General features: G+C 43.9%; 1 protein-coding gene across 4 annotated transcripts; it reads left to right on the top strand.

The window, feature by feature from the left end:
- Positions 1 to 629: 629 nt before the first annotated feature.
- Positions 630 to 26,888, top strand: evi5l (ecotropic viral integration site 5 like). Of its 4 annotated transcripts, none has more exons than XM_028972162.1 (19): positions 630 to 936; positions 9,937 to 10,298; positions 11,607 to 11,796; positions 13,264 to 13,488; positions 13,871 to 13,945; positions 14,351 to 14,476; positions 14,685 to 14,828; positions 15,501 to 15,590; positions 17,287 to 17,384; positions 17,476 to 17,536; positions 17,672 to 17,725; positions 18,293 to 18,325; positions 18,697 to 18,837; positions 21,347 to 21,463; positions 21,545 to 21,685; positions 24,516 to 24,674; positions 26,103 to 26,249; positions 26,409 to 26,504; positions 26,593 to 26,887. In XM_028972162.1, the coding sequence occupies exons 2-19, from the start codon at positions 10,063 to 10,065 to the stop codon at positions 26,752 to 26,754; spliced, it is 2,295 nt and encodes a 764-aa protein (XP_028827995.1). In that variant the 5' UTR covers positions 630 to 936; positions 9,937 to 10,062; the 3' UTR covers positions 26,755 to 26,887. The 4 variants fall into 4 exon arrangements, with proteins under 4 accessions (XP_028827995.1, XP_028827998.1, XP_028827997.1 ...); XM_028972164.1 differs by lacking the exon at positions 630 to 936 and adding an exon at positions 1,140 to 1,285; XM_028972163.1 differs by lacking the exon at positions 630 to 936 and adding an exon at positions 1,730 to 1,803.
- The last annotated feature ends 335 nt before the right edge of the window (positions 26,889 to 27,223 follow it).

A 27,223-nucleotide genomic window follows, 5' to 3' on the forward strand; every position in this document is an offset into this window, starting at 1 on the left:
ATCACGACGTGTCGTCCTTTTATTTGTTTTAACGTTGCAAGTATATCATGATTCACGCGTCCATGCGTATTTCTTATTTAAAACTGTTTAAAGTTGGTCGTGCTTGATTGTCCACACGAGGTCACCAAACTGGTGTTTCACCTGTAAAAAAAAATTGCATTTTGTCGTTTGTGTCCTTCGTGGCTGTCGTCAACACGTGCCACCCATGCAGTGCCCGTGCGTTAAAAAAATTAAAACACATTTCACAAAATGCATTTGTTAATTCGGTGTGAAGACCGTTCCGCACTGAAAGTCCCAGATGTAAGACAATAAACGTCCAACCAGTTTGGCAGCTGGTATAATTATTAGACAATATAGCATTTTAATATTGTGCGTATTTAGGGATGAATTAAAAGACAATATTAAGTCCATAATGAAAATAAAACCATTGATGTTGAACCACCGAGCCCTCGACGATCTACCGCGACCATCACCTGCGCGCCCCGCCCCCTGAGACGGGACAGAAGCGCCCGATTGGCCAGTGGAGCTGCCACTCTGACGGTCTTTCATGTCATTGGCCGCGGCCACGCCAGTCACTGGTTTAGCGCGTTTACGCGTCTCACGCGCCCCACCTCGCTCGGTTACGAGCAAGACGAACCGTCGGCGGCCGTGCGCCTCGGCGCCGCTTTTTACGCGCGGCCCAACACCCCGAAACGAAGCTTCTCCCCGCGCGCAGCGGGTCGCCCCGCGACGTCCCAGCGCTCAGTGGGCGGGGAAAGGGGCGGCGCCTGCCCTGGAAGGCGTCGCCGGTAGGTCTCCTCGAGGAAGCTCGATGTGACAGAATGAATTTCTCCCGTAGCCAGCGTGCGGCGGCGAGCGGGGCGCCGCGGGATGCGGGGAACGCCAGGATCCAGCCTGCCGGAGTCTCCTCTGCGCTCTGATGGGAGCGGAAGGCAGGTGGGTCCGCGGCTCAGCTCACAGATGCTATAAATGGTGGAATTTTAAAAAGAGAGAGAGAGACGCGCAGCGCTCCGATACAATACGTGGTGAAGATGAAGCGCGCATCATCTTCGCACGGCTGCAGCGGCGCCTCCTCCTCCCTCCCTCCCTCCCTCCTTATATTTGTCTGTATTAGATGAAAATAACCCACCCGTGCTCGTAACGCGCTGGGAATGCCGGACAATGGACGCGGTGCACATGCCCGACGGCCTGGATTCCCGGCGCGTTACACGACGGCGGGGGACGAGGAGCCTCTCCGGCCGTCCAGTGGGCCGATATTGCACGCCCCCCCCCCTGCAGCCCGCAGGTAAGGCCTGCATCAGCGTTTTAAACGTGTGTGTGTGTGTGTGTGTGTGTGCACTACGCCGTCGTGTAGATGCCGTCTCAGATGCTGAAGATGTCAAGATGACCTACATAATGGGACCATCGGAGGCCGGCCACAGAACATGGCTGCTCATCCTTTTTTTGTGGGGACCACCACGGTCGCCGCACGGATTTCTAAGCTTTGGCCACCCTGCGTCACCCTGTTCCCGTCACCAGGCGTGAAGCCACCACCAGGGTCACCGCCGTCCGTCCGTCCGTCTGTCACCACACGGTCCCGCTGGTCCTGAATTCTGTGTCGCTGGGCGTGTTTTTCTCAGTGTTCGGTGCTCCGTTCCTGGGAGCGGCATCACATTGCTCAAGTGTCTGGGTGGGGTGGGGTGGGGGGTATTAAGCGCGGCCTCCCGTCACAAGGGACGGGCTTGTTCCCGAGGAGCCGGCGAGCAGGGAGGCTCGGATGCATCTGAGGGGAGCGTGGTTGCTGGAGGGCCGTCTGGAACTGAGGTATTTTTGTGTTCGAAGTAAAAAGCAAAAGAACCTTCCAGCTTCTTCACTGTATTAGATCATCAGGAAATGACAAAATGATCTGAATCATCTAGATGCGTTCATGCAAGATGGATCTGTGTGTTTGCTGTTGACGTGGTAGTGGAAATTTTGTGTTTTTATTTTTAAAGTGAAGATATCGTCATTGTGATACACAGCACACAGTGCACACAGTGAAATGTGTCCTCTGCTTTTAACAATCACCCTTGGTGAGCAGTGGGCAGCCATGACAGCAGTGTGTGGGGACGGTGCTTTGCTCAGTGTCACCTCGGCGGATCGGGATTCGAACCGGCAACCTTCTGATTACGGGGCCGCTTCCTTAACAGCTAGGGCACCGCTGCCCCGTATTTTTTTATGTCTTTTTTTATGCTGTTTTTAATTCAGATGCTTAGCACCATTGATTTAGTAAACATCTGCGATTAAGCGAATGCAGGCCAGATCTTAATGGCTGACCACTTGTGGACCACTCAACTCCAGTAAACACTCCAGGGACGGACCCCGCGTCTCGGTTCGAGCTGATGGGGCGTCTTTCATTCAGGGAAAAACGTGGCCGGCCATTTAAATCTCATGTCCTTTCGAAACATGAAGGATGTTTAGTGTCAAGAAATAAAATGTCCGGTTAGCATCACGATGGCCCAGGATGTCCCGGAAGGACGCCAGCCTACAGAAACGTCCTTTAGCCACGTTTAGCCAACATTTTTAACCGGATGATAAAAAGTTCATCAAGTATATCTTCAGGATTTGCAAACGTATTGTAATTTATATAATTTGCAAAATGATTTCTGAAATGCAGGACATGAATTTTAATGGAGTTTTTTTTAAATATGGATTTTTGTGGCATTCATTCTGGCCATCAGACGCCCTTTCCTAGATCCCCTTCCTCCTCCGTCTTCCATCTCCAATGCCATCTCTGCCGTAGTCATCTCGGGACCACGCCCACTGCCAAACCCAATAACCATCTGCACTTTAACTCAGGCATTCTGATTGATTGATTAAGTAGGGAATCTGACGTTACTGAACACTTCCAGTGCAGTAGATCCTCGCCCTTTCCACGTCGGTCACATGTTACGGCACATTGCCATAAATTTGTATTGTGTCTTGGTTGAATGTCGGTGTGAGGATGTAGACCCGTTTCGTGGTAAACACGCGGTTCCCCAAGCAACGTCGGTCATGTGACGTTGCAGCGGTAAACACGGATGTTTAGACACGTGCAGTATTGTCAGGACTCATTTCGGCCAATCGGAACGCCGGCTCAGGACTAACTCGGTTGTTGCTCGTGTCATGCTTGCGATCGATTAATCCGACTGAAGGACGCCGTCCTCTGATTCGGAGACGACGAGAGGCGGCCTCAAAGAATTTCAGTACCCGGCGGCAACCATCCACTGGCCAAAAATAGCAGCCTGGCTCTTAAGACGGGAGGAGAGGAGGATTATGGTGCCCGTGGTTGAGTAACCGGGGCCGCTCTCTCTCTCTCTCTCTAATGTGTGTGTTTTTTTTGTGTTTCCACACGCACGCTAATGACTACAATAGCTCTGTCTGTTTTATTCCGGACAATATTAGCCAGAGACACTGAAGCGCACACACAATGGCATTATTATGGCGCGCTGTTGCACGCGCAGTGCTGTCTCTGAAAGCCCCCGGGCCTCGTCCCTCGTCGTGCATCTTCGTCCTCCTGTCCCGCTCTGAGCTCCCAATCATGCCGAGATGACTCGGTTCTGCTGTTCCGCCATCATAATACTCGTATATAGGCGGGGGAATGAGAAATAATAGCATGAGGGAGACATGAAGTGCGGTTTACATCTCAAATTGTGCGTTGGCTGGGTGTGATTTAAATTGTTGGGGTTCTGGGGTTCAGGCTTTGTGCGAAACCCTGCTGCTCTGTGCTTGACTTCAGTGCTCCGTGGATATTTTCACTTTGTGTGTGCAGTCAGCCTAACGTAACGGGTCTACGTTAGCAAGGAGGTGCACTGGAGACTCGAAACGATACCAAGGATTAGGGGCGGGAAAAGAACTCGATATTGCAATATATTGTTGTGCTCTCTGTTGCAATAAATAATCGATAGACTAACGGCCAATATCGATATTTTATTCTAACACAAAATTATTAATTTACCCGTTGTCAGTGACACTGACACTGTCACTACCCCAGTTGGGGCAGTGGTGGCCTAGCGGTTAAGGAAGCGGCCCCGAAGGTTGCCGGTTCGAATCCCGATCTGCCAAGGTGCCACTGAGCAAAAATACCGTCCCCACACACTGCTCCCTGGGCGCCTGTCATGGCTGCCCACTGCTCACTCAGGGTGATGGTTAAATGCAGAGGACAAACTTCACTGTGTGCACCATGTGCTGTGCTGCTGTGTATCACAAGTGACAATCACTTCACTTCACTTTGCACTTTGCAATATCTACCATTCTGTCTGCGGGGGGTGCTGTTCGAGTAAATCGGGGTAAAGTGGCACAAACAGCGGCCGGTGAAGAAGACAAGTTAACTAACAAGAACAGAGAAGAAGCGCAGAGAATGGCGGAAAATAATGAAAAAACAAATCAAAGACCCACCCGCCAGTTTCCACTCGAAAGTGTGGAGACACTTCGGGTTTTACGAGACAGTCGACGGAAAGTCACAGGATAAAGACTACGCAATCGGCACAAACTGCTTTGCCAAGATAAAGTATAACAGCAACACTACGAATCTGCAAGTGCACCTCGTTCGCTATTACGGTGAACTACCCTTGGGTGATAATGAGGGCAAACCGAGTATGTTACAGTAACTTACTACTGACGCTTCAGTGTCATGGTTTATACATGTTAATTAATGTTCATGCACTTTTATCTGTCTAGCTGTACAGTGTTTACATTTAAGACCAGGAGGCAGTAAGTTATTATGCAAATGCACATTTCCTTGCACAATGTTGGAAATATTGGCATTAATAAATACATAAGATTTCCTTATTCCTTATTTTTCTATTTCAGTCACATATATCGTGATATTGAATATGTATTGAATATTGTAGATATCATTATTATTATCATTATTGGGCCACATATCACCACAGAATTGAATCGCGAGTTACCTGTATCGTCCCACCCCTACTAAAGATGGTATTCAATAGTCAACTAATACTAATACTATTTCAAGTTAGAACACATATACACAGACACACACACATTACATAAACAAATGAAGCAATAAATATATTTTTTTAAATTAACAAATATATAAATGAAAAATACATTTTAATGTTTTCGAGCAAAGCTAAAAAAAACCTCCTTTCTTCTCATGCCGCAGAAGTGAAAAATATATTTGCGTCGTTCAATTACATGATTGCGAAACGCGGAGAGAGAAGTGAAGACGCAGCCATTCGAGAGTGGCAATTGAAATATTCATATAACATTTGAACAGCAACTTTTACTCCCCTCTCGTAACGATGCGTGTAATTCAGAGTGATGTTTATTAAATTGCTGCTCGATTTGATGGCGACAGCTGGCGGGTCCTCCAGGTATCTGTGGGGAGGGGCTGCCCACTGCAATGCCTGGTGAAAATTGTTGTAGTCTGCCGTGATTTCAGTGAGCCAAATGCAAAACTTGAATTTAAGCATCGATACCGGTGCGACTTGGTATCGAAATCACTACAAAATTTTAGCATCGATTTAGTGTCTGGATCTTTGAGAACATTACAACAAGGAGACCGAACCAAAAACAGGACAAGCACATGACTGTGGAATCATACTGCTACCCGCATTTCATGTCCTGGCTGTTGACTGTTTATAATAATATTCTAATTATTATAATAGTCTAATGACTATTTATTAGGGTTGCCAGTTGAGTTTCTGGCCTGCATACATGCTGTCGGGCTGAGTTTCAGAAACACGAGTGTGTGAGTTCTGCTGGTGCCCCAGCAGGTTTACGTCAATGAACCCCAACTTTCTCCACCTTTTTGTTGGAAACCTGACTGTAGAAAGTGTCAGACATGGCGTGACGATTCCTTGAAGAGCCAGTAGACATTGAAGAGGGATTTAGATCACATTTGGACATTTTCTCATTTCCTAACCATTTTCAGCTTGGCAAGAAAAACAATAACAATATCATTTTTATGAATAAAATATCGTTACTGTTTTTCTTGCCAATCTATAATTTATTTGAATAACATCCTCAGCCCTTATGTTGCTCAGGAAAGTGAAGTGATTGTCATTGTGATGCACTGCAACACAGCACACAGTGCAAACAGTGAAATGTGCCCTCTGCATTTGACCATCAGCCTTGGTGAGCAGTGGGCAGCCATGACAGGCGCCCGGGGAGCAGTGCAGGGGGACGGCGCACACGTGTCCACGGCTGCCGTCTGTCGGCAGTCAGGAACGTTACAGTTGCATTGAAACGGGAAGTTGGTTGTGGTGTTCCCAGGTTCTAGAGCAACCAGGTTTATCAAAGATGAATTCCACATCCGCATCAGGATGTTTAATTTTATGTTTGTTTATGGTTACATGACGTTACGTATTAACGCGTGAAATTGGTGGAAAACCCTTCAGTGGACTATTTTTTTTTTGTGCAACATCGGCATATGCTGCCATTTATAATTTCTACCTCAAGCTTTGTGAACACGCCCTCTTTCCCTGCGTCTCCATGGTGACGTGCATAATCTGTGCTCCACTAATCAGGGCTTCTTGTATCCCGGTGCGCTCGCTTAAGTTTGGGTGAAAGCAACTCGGCCGTATCCGAATGCTCAGAGTTGGCGAGCTCGGGGTTGCAACTCGTCTGGGGAAATCAGGGGTGTGATGTGCATTATAAGGCCACATATACATCCTAGAGCCCAGCAGATGCTTGTCTGTTTTGTATTTGGTCAGTGTTTTTCGCTCATCTGGCTTACTGGCCATGTAGATTTGAGAGCTTAGCGGCTCTTTTTGAAAAGCCTAATAAAACCTCATCTTTCTCAAGCCACCATGCTCAAAGAAAACGATATTGTTGCACAAGTCAAATCTTTCAGGTCAGCAGTGGCCTAGCGGCCAAGGAAACGGACCCACAATCTGAAGGACGCCTGTCTTGGCCGCCCACCGCTCACCAAGGGTGATGGTTAAAAGCAGAGGACACATTGCGTTGTGTCACCGTGTGCTGTGCTGCAGTGTATCACCGTCACTAAAAAGGGAGAAGTAGTCTTTTTTTGGTCCGAAAGCAAAAACAGAGAAGTGCAAAAATACCAGGTCCATAATTAAACCCCAAATTAATTGTAAGGTTGATTTTTATTGTCATATGTTGCAGTGTTTGTTTTGAGCTGGTCTCTCTATCATATGTAGAGAAACGTATTGCTGGCAAGCTCCTTTGTTGTATTATAGTGCTTTATAAATATATATGGTATGGTATGGTAATATATTTTTGCTCACAGATTTGAATGTTCATTGCAATGTGAGGAAAGAAAAAGAATGTGCCTCTACAGCTTTCTGGAACTGCGCCCTGAGCAAGACACTTAACCCTGAGTGTCTCCAGGGGGACTGTCCCTGTAACTACTGGGGTAAATGCTGGGCGTCTGATAAATGCTGTAAAATGAAAAATATCATGCTCACCTGTTAGTTAGCAGTCGTACGGCCGCATCATGTCCTTCACAAGGCCTCGAGTAAACAGGGAACATATTTTTAAGTAACGCTTAACTAAGAATGATCAATTTTCCAGTAATCTCACATCAAGCAAGGATGAACTCTTAAAAACTAAAGCTTCCTATAATGTTTAAAGCTATTACAGAGGCATGAATGAGGATCAGGTCACCATCGCTTTGAATGGGGTGACGTCATGTGCCATCACATTGCTTATGGCAGAAATTAAGAAAAAATTATGGAGCAAGCACCAGCCAATCAAATCTGCTTATGAACCGCTTCGGCCAATCAGTCGGGTTTATTGCAGGTTGCTGTCGGGGGCAAGAAATAGCGATTGGTTGCCGCCCCTGTGCTCCTTGCCCGGCAGACACGCCCACCCTCAGGCGTTTACACCATGCGTACGTGTAAACAAAACGCGGCTCGACTTTACCGTAACGCTTTAAGCATTTTGAAAGAGTCATTAGAAGGGCGATTAACGTGCAATGCAGAGTGTCCTGTTGAGGAGTCATGTGACAAGTTCTCACCCATCAGGCGTTAAAGCACCTGTTACCGGGTGATGGTACCGGGCGGAGTGTCAGAATGTGGACAGAGGCAGTGTCCTGCCGGGCACGATTGGTTTCATGTGCTCATTAAAGGGCCTTTTGATTTGAGGCTGGCACCGTGGATGAATGCTGTCCTTGTGCCGGCAGAACGCTTTTTACACCATGTTTTGTGCGATTTTTGTGTGTTTTTTTATCTCTGTTTATGTGAACTAGTTGGATTTAAGGGTGTGTCGGGGATAGTGTGTGATGTTCCTGTGCGAACGTGCTGCTGCTCTGCTGCGGAGCGCCACTCCCACTGGCCCCGTGGGCTCTAGTGTGCCAGGCTCCGAGGTGGTTGGCAGTAATGTCACGTTCAGGGCTCATTTGTGTGTTATCTGTGCCGACACACACACACACACGCTCTTTGTGTAAGAGTGAGTGAGCGCGTGTGTGTTCTCGCAGCGCGTTTCATCCCGTGCTATGACGCGTCTGTCCTCTACCCTTTGCCCTCCCCGGAGTCGGTAGTTCCCAGATGCCTGGCATAATGCACGGCTCTGTTGCCACGGCAGCCGCTATCTTTCCCTCTTCTTTTCCTTTTGGATATATTACAGGAAACACACAGACACGCAGTAGTTTGCCAATCACAAGTACTAACTTCTAAAAGCGAAGTGACACAGCACACGGTTCACACAGTGAAATGTGTCCTCTGCATTTAACCCTTGATGAGCAGTGGGCAGCCATGACAGGTGCCCGGAGAGCAGTGTGTGGGGACGGTATTTACATTTACATTTATCAGACGCCCTTATCCAGAGCGACTTACAATCAGTAGTTACAGGGACAGTCCCCCCCTGGAGACACTCAGGGTTAAGTGTCTTGCTCAGGGACACAATGGTAGTAAGCGGGGTTTGAACCTGGGTCTTCTGGTTCATAGGCGAGTGTGTTACCCACTAGGCTACTACAACCCTACGGTATCTTGATAAAGGGGACCTCAGTGGCACCTTGGCGGACCGGGATTCGAACCGGCAACCTTCTGCCCTCCTCTCCAAGATATAAATATCCGTTTTTTTCCTGTAAACCTTCATCAATTAGTGTTTTGCTAGCTGCCAGCCAGCGAGCATTTAAGGCCTGATACTTATGTTCCCTGATACACCAACACCAAAAACATCACGTACGTACGTACACACAGACACACCGTCACACACGTATACACACTCCAGCATCCTTATCAGAGAATTCGATTTCATGGTTAACTTCCTTCTCCCCCGACTGGGAAATTACCGCTTTCGGACTGAACAATTAATAAATGAATCCCTTCCCGTTTGACGCTTGGCTTGTTGGTTCTCCGTCCCTGTCCGTACTTGTCCAGCCAGTGGCAGCGCTGGTGGGGATGCAGGGGACCGCGTGTCCTTCAGTACCTGGCTGCAGGATGCAGGAGGGGAGAGGGAGAGGGAGAGAGGGAGGGAGGGAGAGAGGGAGAGGGAGGGGGAGAGGAGAGGGAGGGAGAGAGGGAGGGAGGGAGAGAGGGAGGGAGGCTTACACAGCTGCTGGCTGGCACCAGAGCCGGATCCTTGATGGATTAAAGGTTCCGACACGAATCTTCATTCGTTTAAGGGCCTGCATTAAGATGTCTGCATTCTGGTGTATGTGATTATAATCTGCTGTGTGTGTATGTGGAGCCTTTAATAAGATGAGTATATGGTTTCATTATAAATCACCAAGATTCCATATGTTTTCAGTCCATCTCTTCTGGGCCTGATTTTTGTACACCGTTCGTCTTCCTGAAAATTTGGTATGAAACGTATTGAGCAGGATGGTTTAGTAATTAGCTGAGGAGAAGTGGAGAGCAAAGGATCAATTTCAATTTGTTAATGATCACGTAATCGTGTGTTGGTAGCAAAAATATGAAGAAATGTAATTTTGTTGTATTGCGTCACATTACTTTTTTAAGACTATGTGACTAAAATCTCTTTCTTTCTTTTTTTTTCTACCCTCTGCAGATCCACTGAGCCCTGATCACTGCTTAATAATAGCAATACACATTTGCGCACACTGACACACACTCACAGAGACAGAAGCCTCTCTCAGTTCCCTACCCAGGGTGCACCTCTCCGCACCGTGGAGCCATGTCCAGCCCCAGCAGTAGTCCGGAGAGAGAGGGCAGTATGAGCACCGGGCAGCTGGACAGCCTGCCCTCGCCCCCAGGCCTCGACGTAGACCCTCCCTCTGTAGGCAGCCCAATGCTCAGCCCTGACTCCTCCTCCCACGATGCCGCGCTGTCGGCTACTGCCGTCTCGCCCGACTCTGAGAACCTGAGCCCAGACGAGCTGGAGCTGCTCGCCAAGCTGGAGGAACAGAACAGGTTGGTGACATCGCCCAGGCCGAGGAAGTGCGTGAGAGCTGTCAATCGTTGTGCTGGTGACAGAAATAAGGAGTAGTACACTACACAGTACACTAGTGAACAAGCCCCATGCTTTGTGCCCGTTTGAAAATAGTGCCCGTGCAGTTTAAACCTGCTGCTTCAGGCCTTGACCAAACGAGAACGCTTTTCTCTAAAATGGGTTTCTAAAAAACTTGCGTCCACATGGGAGCGTTGAACGGCCTGAACGCTGTTGTAAGCCCCCTCCACACCTGTAAGTGGCGCTGTAACTTTTTTGGCATCTAGTTCTCCTCAACAGTGAGTTGAAGTCGTCGTTGTTCTCCAGCCTTGTCTTTTCGTTAGAAATGTGCAGCGTAGAGAGGATTTGTTTTATGCCTTTGCTTTATGCGTGACGCGTTTGGGGTTATAGGTCCGGTTGCCACCCGTCCCGAATTGTCTGGGACATCCCGAAGTATGGGTGATTTTGATTTGTCCCTTTCCGAGGCAGCTCCAGACCCGAATTTGAATCACAAGAACATGGTCCACTGTTTATATTCTACAATATTTCCCCCTCAAAATCTGTACTATTGTATCCTTAGCCTCTTTCCAACATACTTTCCTGTAGGGATTATATAGGCAATATATTGAACATACTTGACTTCCCAGTGCATTGTAGTACATGAATATATATTGACCATCATTATTGTTAAACAGACAACATGTACTTTGCTTTCGACGTTCATGTCTCTGCCCGAAATGTGTCCTCTGTATTTAACCATCACCCTTGGTGAGCAGTGGGCAGCCATGACAGGCGCCGGGGAGCAGTGTGTGGGGACGGTGCTCTGCTCAGCGGCACCTTGGCAGCTCGGGATTCGAACCGGCAACCTTATACCAGGCTAAAATAGTCATGGATAATTCAGAGTAAAATAGGACTAAAATGCTTAGAATTTTAGTCGCCTGAAACTTGACTAGACTAAAATGAGTATGGACGTGACTAAGACTAATAAAAACCAAAAAAAAAAAACGACTAGACTCCAAGAACCACTTTAGAAGCGTACGACTTCGTTCCATAGTAAAAACTTTGTTTTAATTCATTGGATTCATGTTATTTTATGCAATAAATGGTTTGATTTATGCATTTATATCGTGATTTAGAGGTAATGTCAAGAGGCAATGCGATTGTGTATCATGATGTAGCGTAAAAATATTGCAGAATTATTTTTAGGCCATGTTGCCCCGCCCTTTTCCGAGTTCTGTTGAGCTGCGTGTGATCGTGGAGATAACCTGCCCCAATCCCTCGCTCATGTACAGGCTGCTGGAGGCGGACTCCAAATCCATGCGCTCCATGAGCGGCTCTCGGAGGAACTCGGGCTCGTCACTAGTGTCCAGCTCCTCCGCGTCGTCCAACCTGTCCCACCTGGAGGAGGACACCTGGATCCTATGGGGACGCATAGTCAATGAGTGGGACGAGTGGAGACGCAAAAAGGACAAGCTGCTGAAGGTGACCAAGGGAAAAGGACATTGCCAATTTTGCAGTTATATTGCACCTTTTTTGTTTTTTTTTTAGTTCCCCGATTGCACATGCCAAGAGAAGTGAGGCAGCGTGGGGTTATTATTGCACATATTCTGTTTCGCCATCAGTCTGACTGTGGCAGGGAAGAAGCCAATAAAAAACACGTTTTCTTTGAGTAATAATACTGTCCACTCTGCTTGCAGTGTTAGTATCTGAGCAGAAAGTGAGCTGGATGAAGCGATTATTCTGCCACACATTTATAGTATGGAGCCGTGAACCTTCTCTGGTTTTGCGATTCGATTCGATTGCGATTATCGATGCATCACAATACATATCATCAATTTTTCCACATTGCTTCACACATGAGATGAGAGTTAAGGGCTCGTTCACACGAACGTCTGAACCGGCCGCTTTTCTGACGTTCGAATGGCATCAAATAAACACAGCGTTTTCTTTGAGTCAATTCCTGCCAAAATCCCGCCAGATGTTAAGCAGCGATGGCCGTTTAAGCAAACGTTAAAGCGAATGCCAGTGAAACGGCAAACGAACGCAGCTACAAAGTGCAACTAAAACACGTATGACGTTCAGAGGGTGTTCGCTTCGAACGTCAATGTGGACGAGGCTGAACTTTACCCAGAGTGCCGTCGTGCTCAGATCAGGCAGCCGCTGTCACAAGCTTTTAACTAGAATTTTTATACCGCCACCAGAAAATTACCAGGCAACGTCATCATGATATACAGTACAGGCCAAAAGTTTGGACGCACCTTCTCATTCAATGTGTTTTCTTTATTTTCATGACCATTTACGTTGGTAGATTCTCACTGAAGGCATCAAAACTATGAATGAACACATGTGGAGTTATGTACTTAACAAAAAGTGGAGACCTGACCTCCACAGTCACCTGGGACTTGAACCCAATCCAGATGGTTTGGGGTGAGCTGGACCCCAACAAGTGCTAAACACCTCTGGGAACTCCTTCAAGACTGTTGGAAAACCATTTCAGGTGACGACCTCTTGAAGCTCATCGAGAGAATGCCAAGAGTGTGAAAAGCAGTAATCAGAGCAAAGAAACTAGAATATAAAACGTGTTTTTAGTTATTTTAACTTTTTTGTTAAGTACATAACTCCACGTGTTCATTCATAGTTTTGATGCCTTCAGTGAGAATCTACCAACGCAAATGGTCCTGAAAATAAAGAAAACACATTACATTAGAAGGTGTCCAAACTTTTGGCCTGTACTGTAATCGACTATGTTCTGCACTATGTCCACTCCTGCATCATGATGCATTGATTTAAACATCCCTAAAAAAAAAAAAAACTGTGATGCCTGCAGTGAAGATGCTCTTTATCAGTCCTTTTAAGGTCTGGGTGAGAGGGCGAGGGTTCAGACCAGCTTCCCCGAGCAGCCTAATGAAATAAAGCCTTCAATCACTTCACTTTCCGTCCTACTCGCAGGAGCTGATCCGCAAGGGAATCCCGCACCACTTCCGGGCCATCGTGTGGCAGCTACTGGGGAATGCCACCGACATGCCGGTGAAGAACCAGTACTCCGAGCTGCTGAAGATGTCCTCTCCCTGCGAGAAGCTGATTCGCCGTGACATTGCCCGCACCTACCCTGAGCACGAGTTCTTCAAGGGTCAGGACAGCCTTGGGCAGGAGGTGCTCTTCAACGTCATGAAGGTGTGTGTGTGTGTCACAAGCACAAATGATGCAAGGGTTGTGATTACATTCTGCAATGTCGGTTAGACGCAGTTTGAAGTGCCTTCTGATTGGATAATCAGCTACATGGGCGTGGCCGTCGACAAATAACTCCCTGCTGGAGCCGATAATGGAAATGCTTTTTAAGTGTGCTGTGCACATATGTATCTGGTTGCCTGTTTCCCCGTGTCTCACGGTAACAACGGAAAACGGTATCCCTGGCTCAGGTCAACACAATGTTACTGGGAGCTCTGAGCAGAAATAAATATCATATTTCCCCAAAATCGAAGAACTCCGGACTCATTAAAAGTGGTATTTGGCGCCCTCTCACAGTATTGTGTGTGTGTGTGTGTGTGTGTTTCAGGCGTACTCTCTGGTTGACCGAGAGGTTGGCTACTGTCAGGGCAGTGCCTTCATTGTGGGTCTGCTGCTCATGCAGGTGAGTTTTTTTTTTTTTTTTTTTGTGAGTTTAGGTCTTTGCCGGCAGGTGACTTGAGGTCATCGGGAACGTCAAGGTGTCACCAGCTGTACATGAGTATTAAAGGGATGGGCGGAGTCAAATAGCCAGCATCAACACGGACTGCCTGTTTAGAACAAACTCCACGTCACATTCAGTATTCACACTTAACTCTTGCTCCTTCACTGGTTTCATTACAATGGAGTTGTTTTTCAGTATTTTATTTTTTTTCTGTTGTGTTCACTGAAATATCTATTAAGTACCTGACCCCCTTAAAGAAGAATCTCTAAAATGCAGCAGCTTGAAGAAGATGGTTTATTAAGCATTTTCTAATGTAGAAAAATCCTTGTACACTAATGGCGCATGTGTGTGTGTGTCTGTCTTTAGATGCCAGAAGAGGAGGCGTTCTGTGTGTTTGTGCGTTTGATGCAGGAGTACCGACTGAGGGAGCTCTTCAAACCCAGCATGGCGGAGCTGGGCCTCTGCATCTACCAGTTTGAGTACCTGCTTCAGGTCAAACATACAGACAAAACATAAAAATATACACGTGTGCATGTGCATTTTGTCACACAAATGCCAGTCTTGGTCACAAGGTGGCGTTGTAGAACCAATATAAACACTTGCGGACAGACCTTTTTTTTATGTGTTTGCCCCAGGCTGGTTGAAGTTTGTTGGTCGTTTGGACATTTGCGATTTTTGTTGTTCACCATCCTCTGTGCAGGAGCAGCTGCCCGAGCTTAATGTCCATTTCCGCTCCCAGAGTTTCCACACCTCCATGTACGCTTCTTCCTGGTTCCTCACACTCTTCCTCACCTTTCTGCCGTTGCCCGTGGCAACACGTATTTTTGACATTTTCATGTATGAGGTATGTATGCCATTATATTACCCTATATTTCTACATCCTTTTATTTCTACATCCTATAAACTAATGAACAATGACACACCTAGATACACTCCTACACGCTCTCTCAGATCGGCAAACGAAAGGAGACTAAAAATTCCTTCTTCACGGGGTCTCCGATTCCAATCATGTCTGTTCTCCGTTGTTGTCCCTGGCTGGTGGAACAACCTACCCTCCTCCACACGACTAGCCGAGACTATCACCACTTTTAAGAAGAAGGTGAAAACCTTCTTATTCCAAAAATATTACAGACAAATTTAACACATACACATGCATACACATTTAACAAATAAATACAAAATGTATAAATACATTATAATTTTTCTTAGTCTAGCACCCAACACTCTCCGAGCATGTTCTTCAATGACAAGTCTAAGCCTTATCAGGGCTCTTAGTTTGTATACTTGATATTCTATAGAAATCGAACGAGAATTGCTGGTGTCTTCCCATTGTAAGTCGCTTTGGATAAAAGCGTCTGCCAAATAAAGTAAAGTAAAGTAAAGTAAAGTAAAGAAAAAAAAGTGTGTGTGTGTGTGTGTTGCCCAGTATGCCACCAGTCTGTACATCTGTATATAAATAGCATGCATGGGATATGCCAAGAAATGTCTTTTGTTTTATGCTGATTTCCCTTCCCAGGGACTTGAGATTATATTCCGTGTGGGTCTGGCCATCCTACAGTACAACCAGACTGACCTTATTCAGCTGGACATGGAAGGCATGTCACAGGTAAACTGGACCTTGTCAGGATCATGCGGAACTATTTTTTTTAATGCACATGCAAAGGTATTACGCTATATTGAGCTTAAATATGTAGAATGTATTTTTTTCTATAAACACTATTTATTTGCATTTTGAGATGAGATCATATCAACTTGAATACTACATCATAATGTGGGGGAAACAAGCATTATTTAATAGAGAAAAGAAAGAGACAACAGTGTTTCCGCGGATCCTTAAAAAGTCTTAAATTGGATTTTTCCAAAATTAAGGCCTTTAATATCATATTAAAAGACCAGTAACCCTTAAGTTCCTACATTTATTATTTTCTTCCTTCAATCTGTCATTAATCCACCAGTCACGATGTGCTTCCCACTTCGGATTTAACAATTGCACGCAAGCGCATGGAAGTGACAATATATTATTTCATTCTCTCAAAGTTTGTCAACTGACAACACTGAGTCTATAGTACCTATGTTCTTAGTCAAGTCAAGTCAAGTCAACTTTATTTGTCAATTCTGCCACATGTACAGGACATACAGAGAATTGAAATTACGTTACTCCCAGACCCCCCTTAGAATCTCAGACCCCCCTTAGATTCTGTAATAATCTATCATTCTTAGATTTCTGGTCTATAGTACCTATCCTTTCTATACGATTCACTGCTTATAAATTACGTTTTTTTTGCATGTTGTAAATATATGTATTAAAATTATTTTATTTTTCAAAAAAATACTTTGATTTGCAAATCTCTGCCTCTGTTGTCAGGTGATATTATTTATTATTGTAAGGGGCTTATTACTTTTCACAGTGATAGACAGCGGGAAAAGAAATTAATAAAATGCACAGAATTCATTTTTATTGGCTCGGATGACATTTTCTGTGCACAGAATTTTACGTTTCATTCGCTCGAATATGGCACAAATGTAACTCCATAAATGCCACACCCACCTCATAAAACAGCGCACCGCACACATTTTACAAGTTGTACATTTTACAATTCCCCAGGTGGGAATGGATTTTTATGTGATAGGCAAGCAAGTGCCATTTATCATATCATATATCGCAATATTGATCTCACTAACCACAATATGTCTTTCCTGAATCGTGCACCCCTGACATAAGAAACTGAAAATATCGCAGTTGCTGCAGTACTGGTCATGTGAGTTTGAATATGAGTCTTGGAAGGAAAATTAATATATCAATTAATAATATATTTCTTACGATAAAATACATTTAATATTGTATTTTAGAAGCGCATCTGGCCCTCACAGTGTCTGCCGAGAAAAATGTAGTTGACGACCCAGACGAAGGTTCTTATATTGGATGAAAGTGGCCTTTCTGCAGAAACCCTGATACAAGCCACAGCTTGGAATGCTGTTCATTTTCAACCTTTTATCTGCAGCTGAACTGCTTAAGTGCTTTCAGCAGGAGGAAGACTGCACGTTTCACAGGCAGTTAAATAAGCCGCACCACTTCCTATTAAAATTTCAGCACTGTGTTACACAGTGAACTGTAGGGGTGGTGTGTGCTAGCTTGTCATATTCAGTTGAAGTTGTAATAATAATCACTTCATGGCAATTATTGTAATACTATATAGCATTATGGTGTTTTTTGTATTATATTTTGTATGTTTCATTAAGCTATTATTCTGTTTTTGGTGTTTATGTGTGACAATTACTGTGATTCTTTGTTGCTGTGACAGCACTTCCAGAAGGTGATCCCACACCAGTTTGACAGCTGCCCTGATAAGCTGATTCTGAGGGCGTACCAAATCAAGTACAATCCTAAGAGGATGAAAAAGTGTGTTTGAATTTTATTTGGAATAGGTTAATAATTTGAAAATATGAAAAAAAAAAAAATAAATAATCCAATCATTGTTCTGACTCGACAGGCTAGAGAAAGAATACACTACCATCAAGAACAAGGAGATGGAGGAACAAATAGAAATTAAGGCGAGTCCCTTTTTTCTTTTTTTTTTTTCTTTTTTATTGAAACCAGGTCTTCCGTTGGCTGAGAATCATCAGCAGCCTGTGTAGCCGTATCGTAGCGTTCTCACCTGACCACTCATCTGGCTCTCTCGCACACAGAGGCTGCGCACAGAGAACCGTCTTCTCAAGCAAAGGATCGAGACCTTGGAGAAGGTGAGTGGGCGAAGGTGACTCGGGTGAACCCACACGGGCCGATTTCACACCGAAGCATCACACACACCTCCTTGTCACGCAATCCAAAGGCAGTGAGAACCATAAACAAATACACACACAAAAAAAAGACAGAATTTCTGCTAGCCTAGGCCAAAATGGCTGACAGCCCGGCCTTGCTTAATGTGCTGATGTCAGGGCTGCAGATTTGCTCTTGTAGTTGTGAATTGACTGTGTTTGTGTGTGTGTGTGTGTGTGTGTGTGTGTGAGAGAGAGAGAAGATTGAACCATTGCACTGTTACAGAAAGTCTGAATTTGGAAGTCTTTCTGTTTCTCTCGTTCTCGTCGCTGGGTAACATGTTCTCCGTATCTCTTGACACTGCTGCCGGTTCTCCTTTTCTGCTTCCTCTTGTTACAGTCTTCTGTTTTCTTATTTTCCTTAAATGCTAATCCTCTCTCGTCTAGTTTTTCCCCCGTCTGAGCCTGTTTGTCCACTTTCTGATCTTTCTGTGTTTCTGTCTTCCTCTTCTGATCCTTTTCTCCCTCTTCCCTCCGCCTATGGTGTTGTAGGAGAGCGCAGCCCTTGCTGACAGGCTGATACAGGTACGGTATTGTTTGAGAGCGAACCAGGCCTGTTTCATCCCCCCCTTCACCCCTACTCTCCCTCTCCATTCATCCCTTCATTGCCTCGCGCCTCCAGAGAAGCTCTCAGGCCACTTTTGCATGAGGGAATGCTTTGCCCGACTAATTCTATTATTTGTGACTCTTTACCCAGCGGCATGGCGTGTGTTTTGTGTGCGGCCTAACCTGCAGAGCAGACGGCTCCCGCATGCGGAACCCCGTACTGGGTGTTCATCAGGGCCCCACCTTTGGCCCAGTGTCACTTTGTCATGCTGCATTGTGTAGTAACACTACTTATCGGTGCCACACATTAAGAACAGACGCCTTCACCGTCGCCTCTCTTGTCGTGGCAGGGTCAGGTGACGCGTGCCCAGGAGGCGGAGGAAAATTACGTGATTAAGCGGGAGCTGGCTGTGGTGCGGCAGCAGTGTAGCACGGCCAGCGAGAGCCTGGAACGTGCTCAGGATACCATCAGAGAGCTACAACAGCACAAGGTATTCCATGGAAGTGCCCTTCAAAAGACCTCAAATCTATGCAAAAAAACAATACTCCCAATAATAATTTTTACACTGTGTGACCTTTTTAAGAAAGTGAATCGTGGCGGGTGGAGTATCTAAGATATGTATTAGAAACCCTGGCTTCATGCAATTTTGCATTTTCATGCAAAAAATGTTTTTTTTTTTTTTTTTTTTTTTTTTAATAATTACATTTTTAAAGACAGAATTGGGGTAGTTTCTAATCACATTAAATGCTAACTGACATTCACAACAAAAACAAGGCCATGTCAGATGAATGGTTTTAAACAAGGGCAAAGATAAATTCTCAAAAGAGCAAAGGGTTATAACATTTTTTTTTTCCTCGTGGTGATAACATTTTTTTTTTTTTTTTTGATGCACTGATATGTGGCTGTTTGTTGACCAGACGCACACACTAGGTGCTTTTGGGTCTGAGCTGCATGTCTTTATCTATTTGACTTTTATGTCACGCATCTAACAAAGCTGTGTTTATAACGCATCTGTCTATCTTGCATAAGATACAGCTGAATAGTATTGCAGGGGAGTTTTTTTTTTTTTTTGTGTGTGTGTGTGTGTGTGTGTATATATATATATATATATATATATATTTTTTTATTATTATTTATTTATTTTTTTGGGCATGTTGCTGAATTTAGGTCACATGCAGTGGCATCACGTACAGGAAGCGAATCAGAGCATTTTTCAGAACCCAGAGGCGCTTTCTTCAAAGCAGGATTGACACATTAATATTAAGTTGGCCAGTGATACCTACATTTCTTAAATAATAAATAAATAAAGTGAAGTGATTGTCACATGTGATACACAGCAGCACAGCACACAGTGCACACAGTGAAATTTGTCCTCTGCATTTAACCCATCACCCTGAGTGAGCAGTGGGCAGCCATGACCGGCGCCCGGGAAGCAGTGTGTGGGGACGGTGCTTTGCTCAGTGGCACCTCAGTGGTACCTTGGCGGATCGGGATTCGAACCGGCAACCTTTTGATTACGGGGCCGCTTCCTTAACCGCTAGGCCACCACCACGATAGATCTTTGGGGATCTATCGACCTGTCTGTCTATCTACAGTGAGACATGCTTAGACAAATACTAATCGTAGATTTATATTAAGCATATTGTCAACAAATATTTATTTGTTGAACCATTGGGGGGAGGGGGAATCTAAAGCTGCAATATTTAGTTTTAGCAATAAAAGGATAATATAAAATTACACCAGTAGTATTTCAGGTGTTTACTGGGGTGATCACTTTGGTGACCTTTGTGCTGGAACGTCTCTCTCTTGTGTGAAATAGCAGTCACGTGCTCTCAGGCTTTGAAATAAAGCGAGCTGGAACTTATTCATCGTGGTTGCGAGTGAGGGCCTGGGTACCTCAGTTCGTCCAGGTTCACACACCCTCGGCCTCCCACTGAAGCTCAACAGCGAGAGCAGCACACACCAGTTCCACAGATGCGAGCAACTTCTCGGGTTATGTCAGTTGATCGAGTGTTTTCGGCTAAACACTGTCATTCGGATTCTCCCTGCGTGTCACACACAGTCGCTCACCTCTGATCACACTTTTACAACTGAGCGCTGATGTAAATAAATTTTCAGATTTGACCCGTTTACCTGTTGATGCTGGTGGGCGGGGCCTTCGTCTCACATGGATCTATTAATAGAGCGATTTACTGCTGTACCTCCACCCAAATCTCACAACAAAAATGTACGTTTTCAATTTTCAGAGTTCTGCTGCTCCACCAATTACTAAAATATATTTCCAATTAAAAAAAAAAGAGAAGTCGTGTTAACACAAGCAGACACACATTCTCACAACTTTACCTCCAAAAAGCTGGTGAAGTAACACCCGTCCTTTGATGAGCTCAGGAGGTGAAGTTTCCAGTGTCTCTAGTGCGAGTTGGTGTGTGGTATAAATAGTTTGCGTTTGATGTGCTCTTTCACTATAGTTTACAGTGCACATTTGCGTGCGCGTGTGTGTGTGTGTGTGTGTGTGTGTGTGCGTGCATGTCCGTCTTTCTGTGTGTGTGTGTGTGTGTGTGTGTGTGTGTACACGTCAGTGCAGTCTAAAAGATTAATCTCAACTGTAAATGTAAACCATATAATATGCCTCCAGCAAAAAAACTACAGTAACATTATGCACTTTATTTAACTATTGTTCATTGTACTGTTTTAGTTAGAATTATCTGTGACTATTCTAGTCTTAGACAACAAAAATAGTATTTTAGTCATTTTTTTAAAGTAATGCAATCCTATTTAACCCATTCAACATAGTACAAGTACCTAGTAGAACAGTCAAACCCATTTAACAATTAAAAACAACCCACTGCTGTATTAAGTGGTGACTGGCTGTTCCATGAATGGGAATTTGGACATACTGAGCACCAGTTCTTAGAAATAGACGAACATAGGGAAAGTTGGGCTGTGCTTTCAGTTTCTTTATCTCTCTCTTTCTCTCTCGCTCTCTGATTCTCTTTCAGCATTCAGAGGAGTTTGTGAGTGGGCTCCAGACACAGCTGGAACAGTCCAGGTTGCGGGAAGCAGAGTTGCTCGGTGCTCTGAAAGAGATGCAGGACAAGGTGCTGGACTTGGAGAAGGTAAAAGTGTGAATGTGTGTTGGAAACGTTTTTAAATCTGGACAGGATTTTAAGATTCTCAAAACTGGCCGCGTTTTCCAGAGAAATAACTCCCTTCCTGATGAGACGAACGTGGCCCAGCTTCAGGAGGAGCTGAAACAGGTGAAGCTGAGGGAGCTGGAAACACTTCACTCATTCAGAGAGATGCAAGAGACTGTGACAGAGCTCAACCAACGCTGGCAGGTACTTCCGCACCTACATTATTTTACACGTAATTTTACGCAGTACACCACACTATACTACTGAATTTTACACTCTACACCATGCTATCTACTGCGAATTGCACGCTAAATCACACTATACTACTGAGTATTACACTTTATACCACACTTTACACAATACACTGCACTATACTACTGAATATTACACTCTACAGCATGCTATCTACTGCAAATTACACGCTATATCACACTATACTACTGAATATTACACTTTATACCACACTTTACACAATACACTGCACTATACTACTGAATATTACACTCTACACCATGCTATCTACTGCAAATTACACGCTAAATCACACTATACTACTGAATATTACCACACTTTACACAATACACTGCACTATAATACTGAATATTACACTTTATACAATACATTGCACTATACTACTGAATATTACACTTTATACAATACACTGCACTATACTACTGAGTATTACACTCTACACCATGCTATCTACTGCAAATTACACGCTATATCACACTATACTACTGAATATTACCACACTTTATACAATACATTGCACTATACTACTGAATATTACACTTTATACAATACACTGCACTATACTACTGAGTATTACACTTTATATACACTTTATACAATACACCGCACTATACTACTGAATATTACACTCTACAGCATGCTATCTACTGCAAATTACATGCTAAATCACACTATACTACTGAATATTACACTTTATACCACACTTTACACAATACACTGCACTATACTACTGAATATTACACTCTACACCATGCTATCTACTGCAAATTACATGCTAAATCACACTATACTACTGAATATTACCACACTTTACACAATACACTGCACTATAATACTGAATATTACACTTTATACAATACATTGCAATATACTACTGAATATTACACTTTATACAATACACTGCACTATACTACTGAGTATTACACTCTACACCATGCTATCTACTGCAAATTACACGCTATATCACACTATACTACTGAATATTACACTTTATATACACTTTACACAATACACTGCACTATACTACTGAATATTACACTCTACAGCATGCTATCTACTGCAAATTACACGCTATATCACACTATACTACTGAATATTACACTTTATACCACACTTTACACAATACACTGCACTATACTACTGAATATTACACTCTACACCATGCTATCTACTGCAAATTACACGCTATATCACACTATACTACTGAATATTACACTTTATACCACACTTTACACAATACACTGCACTATACTACTGAATATTACACTCTACACCATGCTATCTACTGCAAATTACATGCTAAATCACACTATACTACTGAATATTACCACACTTTACACAATACACTGCACTATAATACTGAATATTACACTTTATACAATACATTGCAATATACTACTGAATATTACACTTTATACAATACACTGCACTATACTACTGAGTATTACACTCTACACCATGCTATCTACTGCAAATTACACGCTATATCACACTATACTACTGAATATTACACTTTATATACACTTTACACAATACACTGCACTATACTACTGAATATTACACTCTACAGCATGCTATCTACTGCAAATTACACGCTATATCACACTATACTACTGAATATTACACTTTATACCACACTTTACACAATACACTGCACTATACTACTGAATATTACACTCTACACCATGCTATCTACTGCAAATTACACGCTAAATCACACTATACTACTGAATATTACCACACTTTACACAATACACTGCACTATAATACTGAATATTACACTTTATACAATACATTGCACTATACTACTGAATATTACACTTTATACAATACACTGCACTATACTACTGAGTATTACACTTTATATACACTTTATACAATACACCGCACTATACTACTGAATATTACACTCTACAGCATGCTATCTACTGCAAATTACACGCTATATCACACTATACTACTGAATATTACACTTTATACCACACTTTACACAATACACTGCACTATACTACTGAGTATTACACTCTACACCATGCTATCTACTGCAAATTACACGCTATATCACACTATACTACTGAATATTACACTTTATACCACACTTTACACAATACACTGCACTATACTACTGAATATTACACTCTACACCATGCTATCTACTGCAAATTACACGCTAAATCACACTATACTACTGAATATTACCACACTTTACACAATACACTGCACTATAATATTGAATATTACACTTTATACAATACATTGCACTATACTACTGAATATTACACTTTATACAATACACCGCACTATACTACTGAATATTACACTCTACACCATGCTATCTACTGCAAATTACACGCTATATCACACTATACTACTGAATATTACACTTTATACCACACTTTACACAATACACTGCACTATACTACTGAGTATTACACTCTACACCATGCTATCTACTGCAAATTACACGCTATATCACACTATACTACTGAATATTACACTTTATATACACTTTATACAATACACTGCACTATACTACTGAATATTACACTCTACACCATGCTATCTACTGCAAATTACACGCTATATCACACTATACTACTGAATATTACACTTTATACAATACATTGCACTATACTACTGAATATTACACTCTACTCCACACTGTATGCTGCAAATTACATGCATATTCTGTTGGGTACACACTAAAGCAGAACTAAATTCTAAAATACTGATCAAATGCCAACACGACTCTTCTGACACACCCTTGTTCCGATGCTCTCAGCACCACATGGCCCGGGGTGGAGGTCACTGGAAGGAGTCTCCTAAGAAGAATGCGCTGAATGAGCTGCAGGACAAGCTGATGGGGGTCAGGCTGAGGGAAGCGCAGGCTCAAGCAGAGCTAAAAGAGGTCAAACTCAAAGCCCTGCAGCTAGAAAGTCAGGTGAGACACACACATACACACACCCACATGTACATAGAGAGAAATATGAGCAACAGTGTTTGCATGGGTCACACAGTGTTCTCTAAAAAACACACAAATAAATCCATCTTTAATTCTGCATGGCTGTGAAACACATGAAGACCAGGTTTGGTCAAACTCAACATCCAAAAGAAACCATAGAAACAATGTCGTTCCTGCCCTAACTGTACCAACACCATCTCAATGTACAGGTCTGTGTATTATTATTATTATTATTTTACCCATGAAAGGCGCCCGGGGAGCCACGTTGTGAGTTCAAATAGCAGCTCAGACTGCTGAGTTTGCACAGTTTTCCTCCAGGATCACCGGTTTCCTCCCGCCATCCAACAGCGAATAGACCAGGTGGATTTGTGACTCTGAATTGTCTTTAGGTGTGAGTGAAGGGTGTGTGTGTGTGTGTGAGTGTCTGCACGTGCCTGGGTGAGTCTGCCCTGCAACCAGTGGTCCGGGATGGGCTCCGGCAGCCGCAACCTTGAGTAGGGCTAAGCCATATCCGTCACAGATCACTTTATATAGATCTATAATTATGGCCCGGCGATAAGTGATTGTCATTGTGATACACAGCACAGCACACGTTGTCTCAACAAAATGTGTCCTCTGCTTTTAACCATCACCTTAGTGAGCAGCCATGACAAGTGATACACCGGGCGCCTGTGTGCAGTGTGTGGGGACGGTGCTTTGCTCAGTGGCACCTTGATGGATGTGGATTCGACCCGGCAACCTTCTTATTACGGGGCCGCTTCCTTAACCTCAGTTGTGTGATAACACACAAACTACAGATCCCATAATGCAGTGTGCACTTTGCTGACAAACTGAGCACTCAGTGACTTTGAAGCACGAAAAAAGAATTTCATGCTACTTCACAACCCATTTGCCGTCAACATGGAAACTGTTCCTGTACAGATTCAGTGTAAAGATTGCGTTCGGCAAGGCAACTGAAGCACTGCATTATGCGATCTATAGTTTGTGTGTTATCAGCGCTCAATAAGAGTAGATCTATATAAAGTGATCTCGCAGGATGTGGCCTACGGACCGCGAGTTTGACACCCCTGCAGAGTGAGTGAGAGAGTGTCCATTATGTCTGCTTGGGTTAAATACCCAGTTACAGTGACATTTACGGCATTTCACCAGATGCCCTTATCCAGGGCAACTTACAATCAGTAGTTCCAGGGACAGTCCCCCCCTGGAGACACTCAGGGTTAAGTGTCTTGCTACAATGGTAGTAAGTGGGATTTGAACCTGGGTCTTCTGGCTCATAGGCGAGTGTGTTACCCACTAGGCTACTACCACCCATAGAGATGCTGTATAATGCTATATGCTATAATGCTGTAGATGTGCCAGTTCGGATCGTGGCACCGCTGAGTAGCCCTGGTTTCTTCATCTCTTCAGAACCAGATCCACAGTAATCTGCTGAGTCGGCACGAGCAGGAACGCGCCGCCCTGCAGGACCGACTGCAGCACCTCACTTCCCACAACAAGAGCCTGCAGGGCCAGCTCAGCGAGATGAAGAGGAAGCAGACGGAGTCTGACTGCAAGGTGCAGACACACCTATAAATCAAGCACGCCACAAATTCCCACAACATACACACACACACACACTGTATGTTCATTCATTTATGTCTGATTTTGGGCGCAGTAGAGATGTTGTCTCTTTGTACTTGTATTTATGTACTATGATTGTACAATGTATTTCAGAGTAAGGAGGAGGTGATGGCGGTGCGGCTGAGGGAGGCAGACACTATGGCAGCCATGGCAGAGTTGAGGCAAAGAATCGCGGAGCTGGAGATACAGGTGTGTGTGTGTGTGTGTGTGTGTGTGTGTGTGTGTGTGTGTGTGCTTGTCTGAATGATCCGAGTATCCCTGCTGTTTTGTGTTCCAGAAGGAAGAGGGTCTCATCCAGGGTCAGCTGAACCACTCGGACTCACGGCAGTACATCACAGAACTGAGGGAGCAGATTGCAGAGCTAAAGAATGAGGTCTGGTATTCATCAAAACTCATATTCACACAACACACAATCCAGAGTGGTGTTAAAAAAAAATAATAATCTGATGGGTATGGTCAGGGAAATTTTTTGAACCCCTCCTGATTTTGTACGTTTGCTCACTGACAAAGAAATCAACAATCTATAATGCGTTAAGGGAGATGAATGTGGCTAAGAAACAACAAATTCTGCAAAGGGATCAAATATATGAAAATGCTAACTATTTTGAAATGCATTTTTCTGATTTTTATTTATTCTGTCTCTCACTGTCCAAATAAACCTGTTGTTAGGTTTGTTAGGTTGGCTCAATATTAACTGACATCTATGAACCAGAAGATCACAAAGTCACATGTTCAAACCCCACTTACTATCATTGTGTCCCTGAGCAAGACACTTAATCCTGAGTGTCTCCAGGGGGACTGGTAAATGCTGTAAATGTAAATGACCATTTACGTTGGTAGATTCTCACTGAAGGCATCAAAACTATGAATGAACACATGTGGAGTTGTGTACTTAACAAGAAAAGGTG

The sequence above is a fragment of the Denticeps clupeoides genome, chromosome 3 (genome assembly GCF_900700375.1).
Source record: "Denticeps clupeoides chromosome 3, fDenClu1.1, whole genome shotgun sequence".
In the NCBI taxonomy this organism is placed as follows: domain Eukaryota; kingdom Metazoa; phylum Chordata; class Actinopteri; order Clupeiformes; family Denticipitidae; genus Denticeps; species Denticeps clupeoides.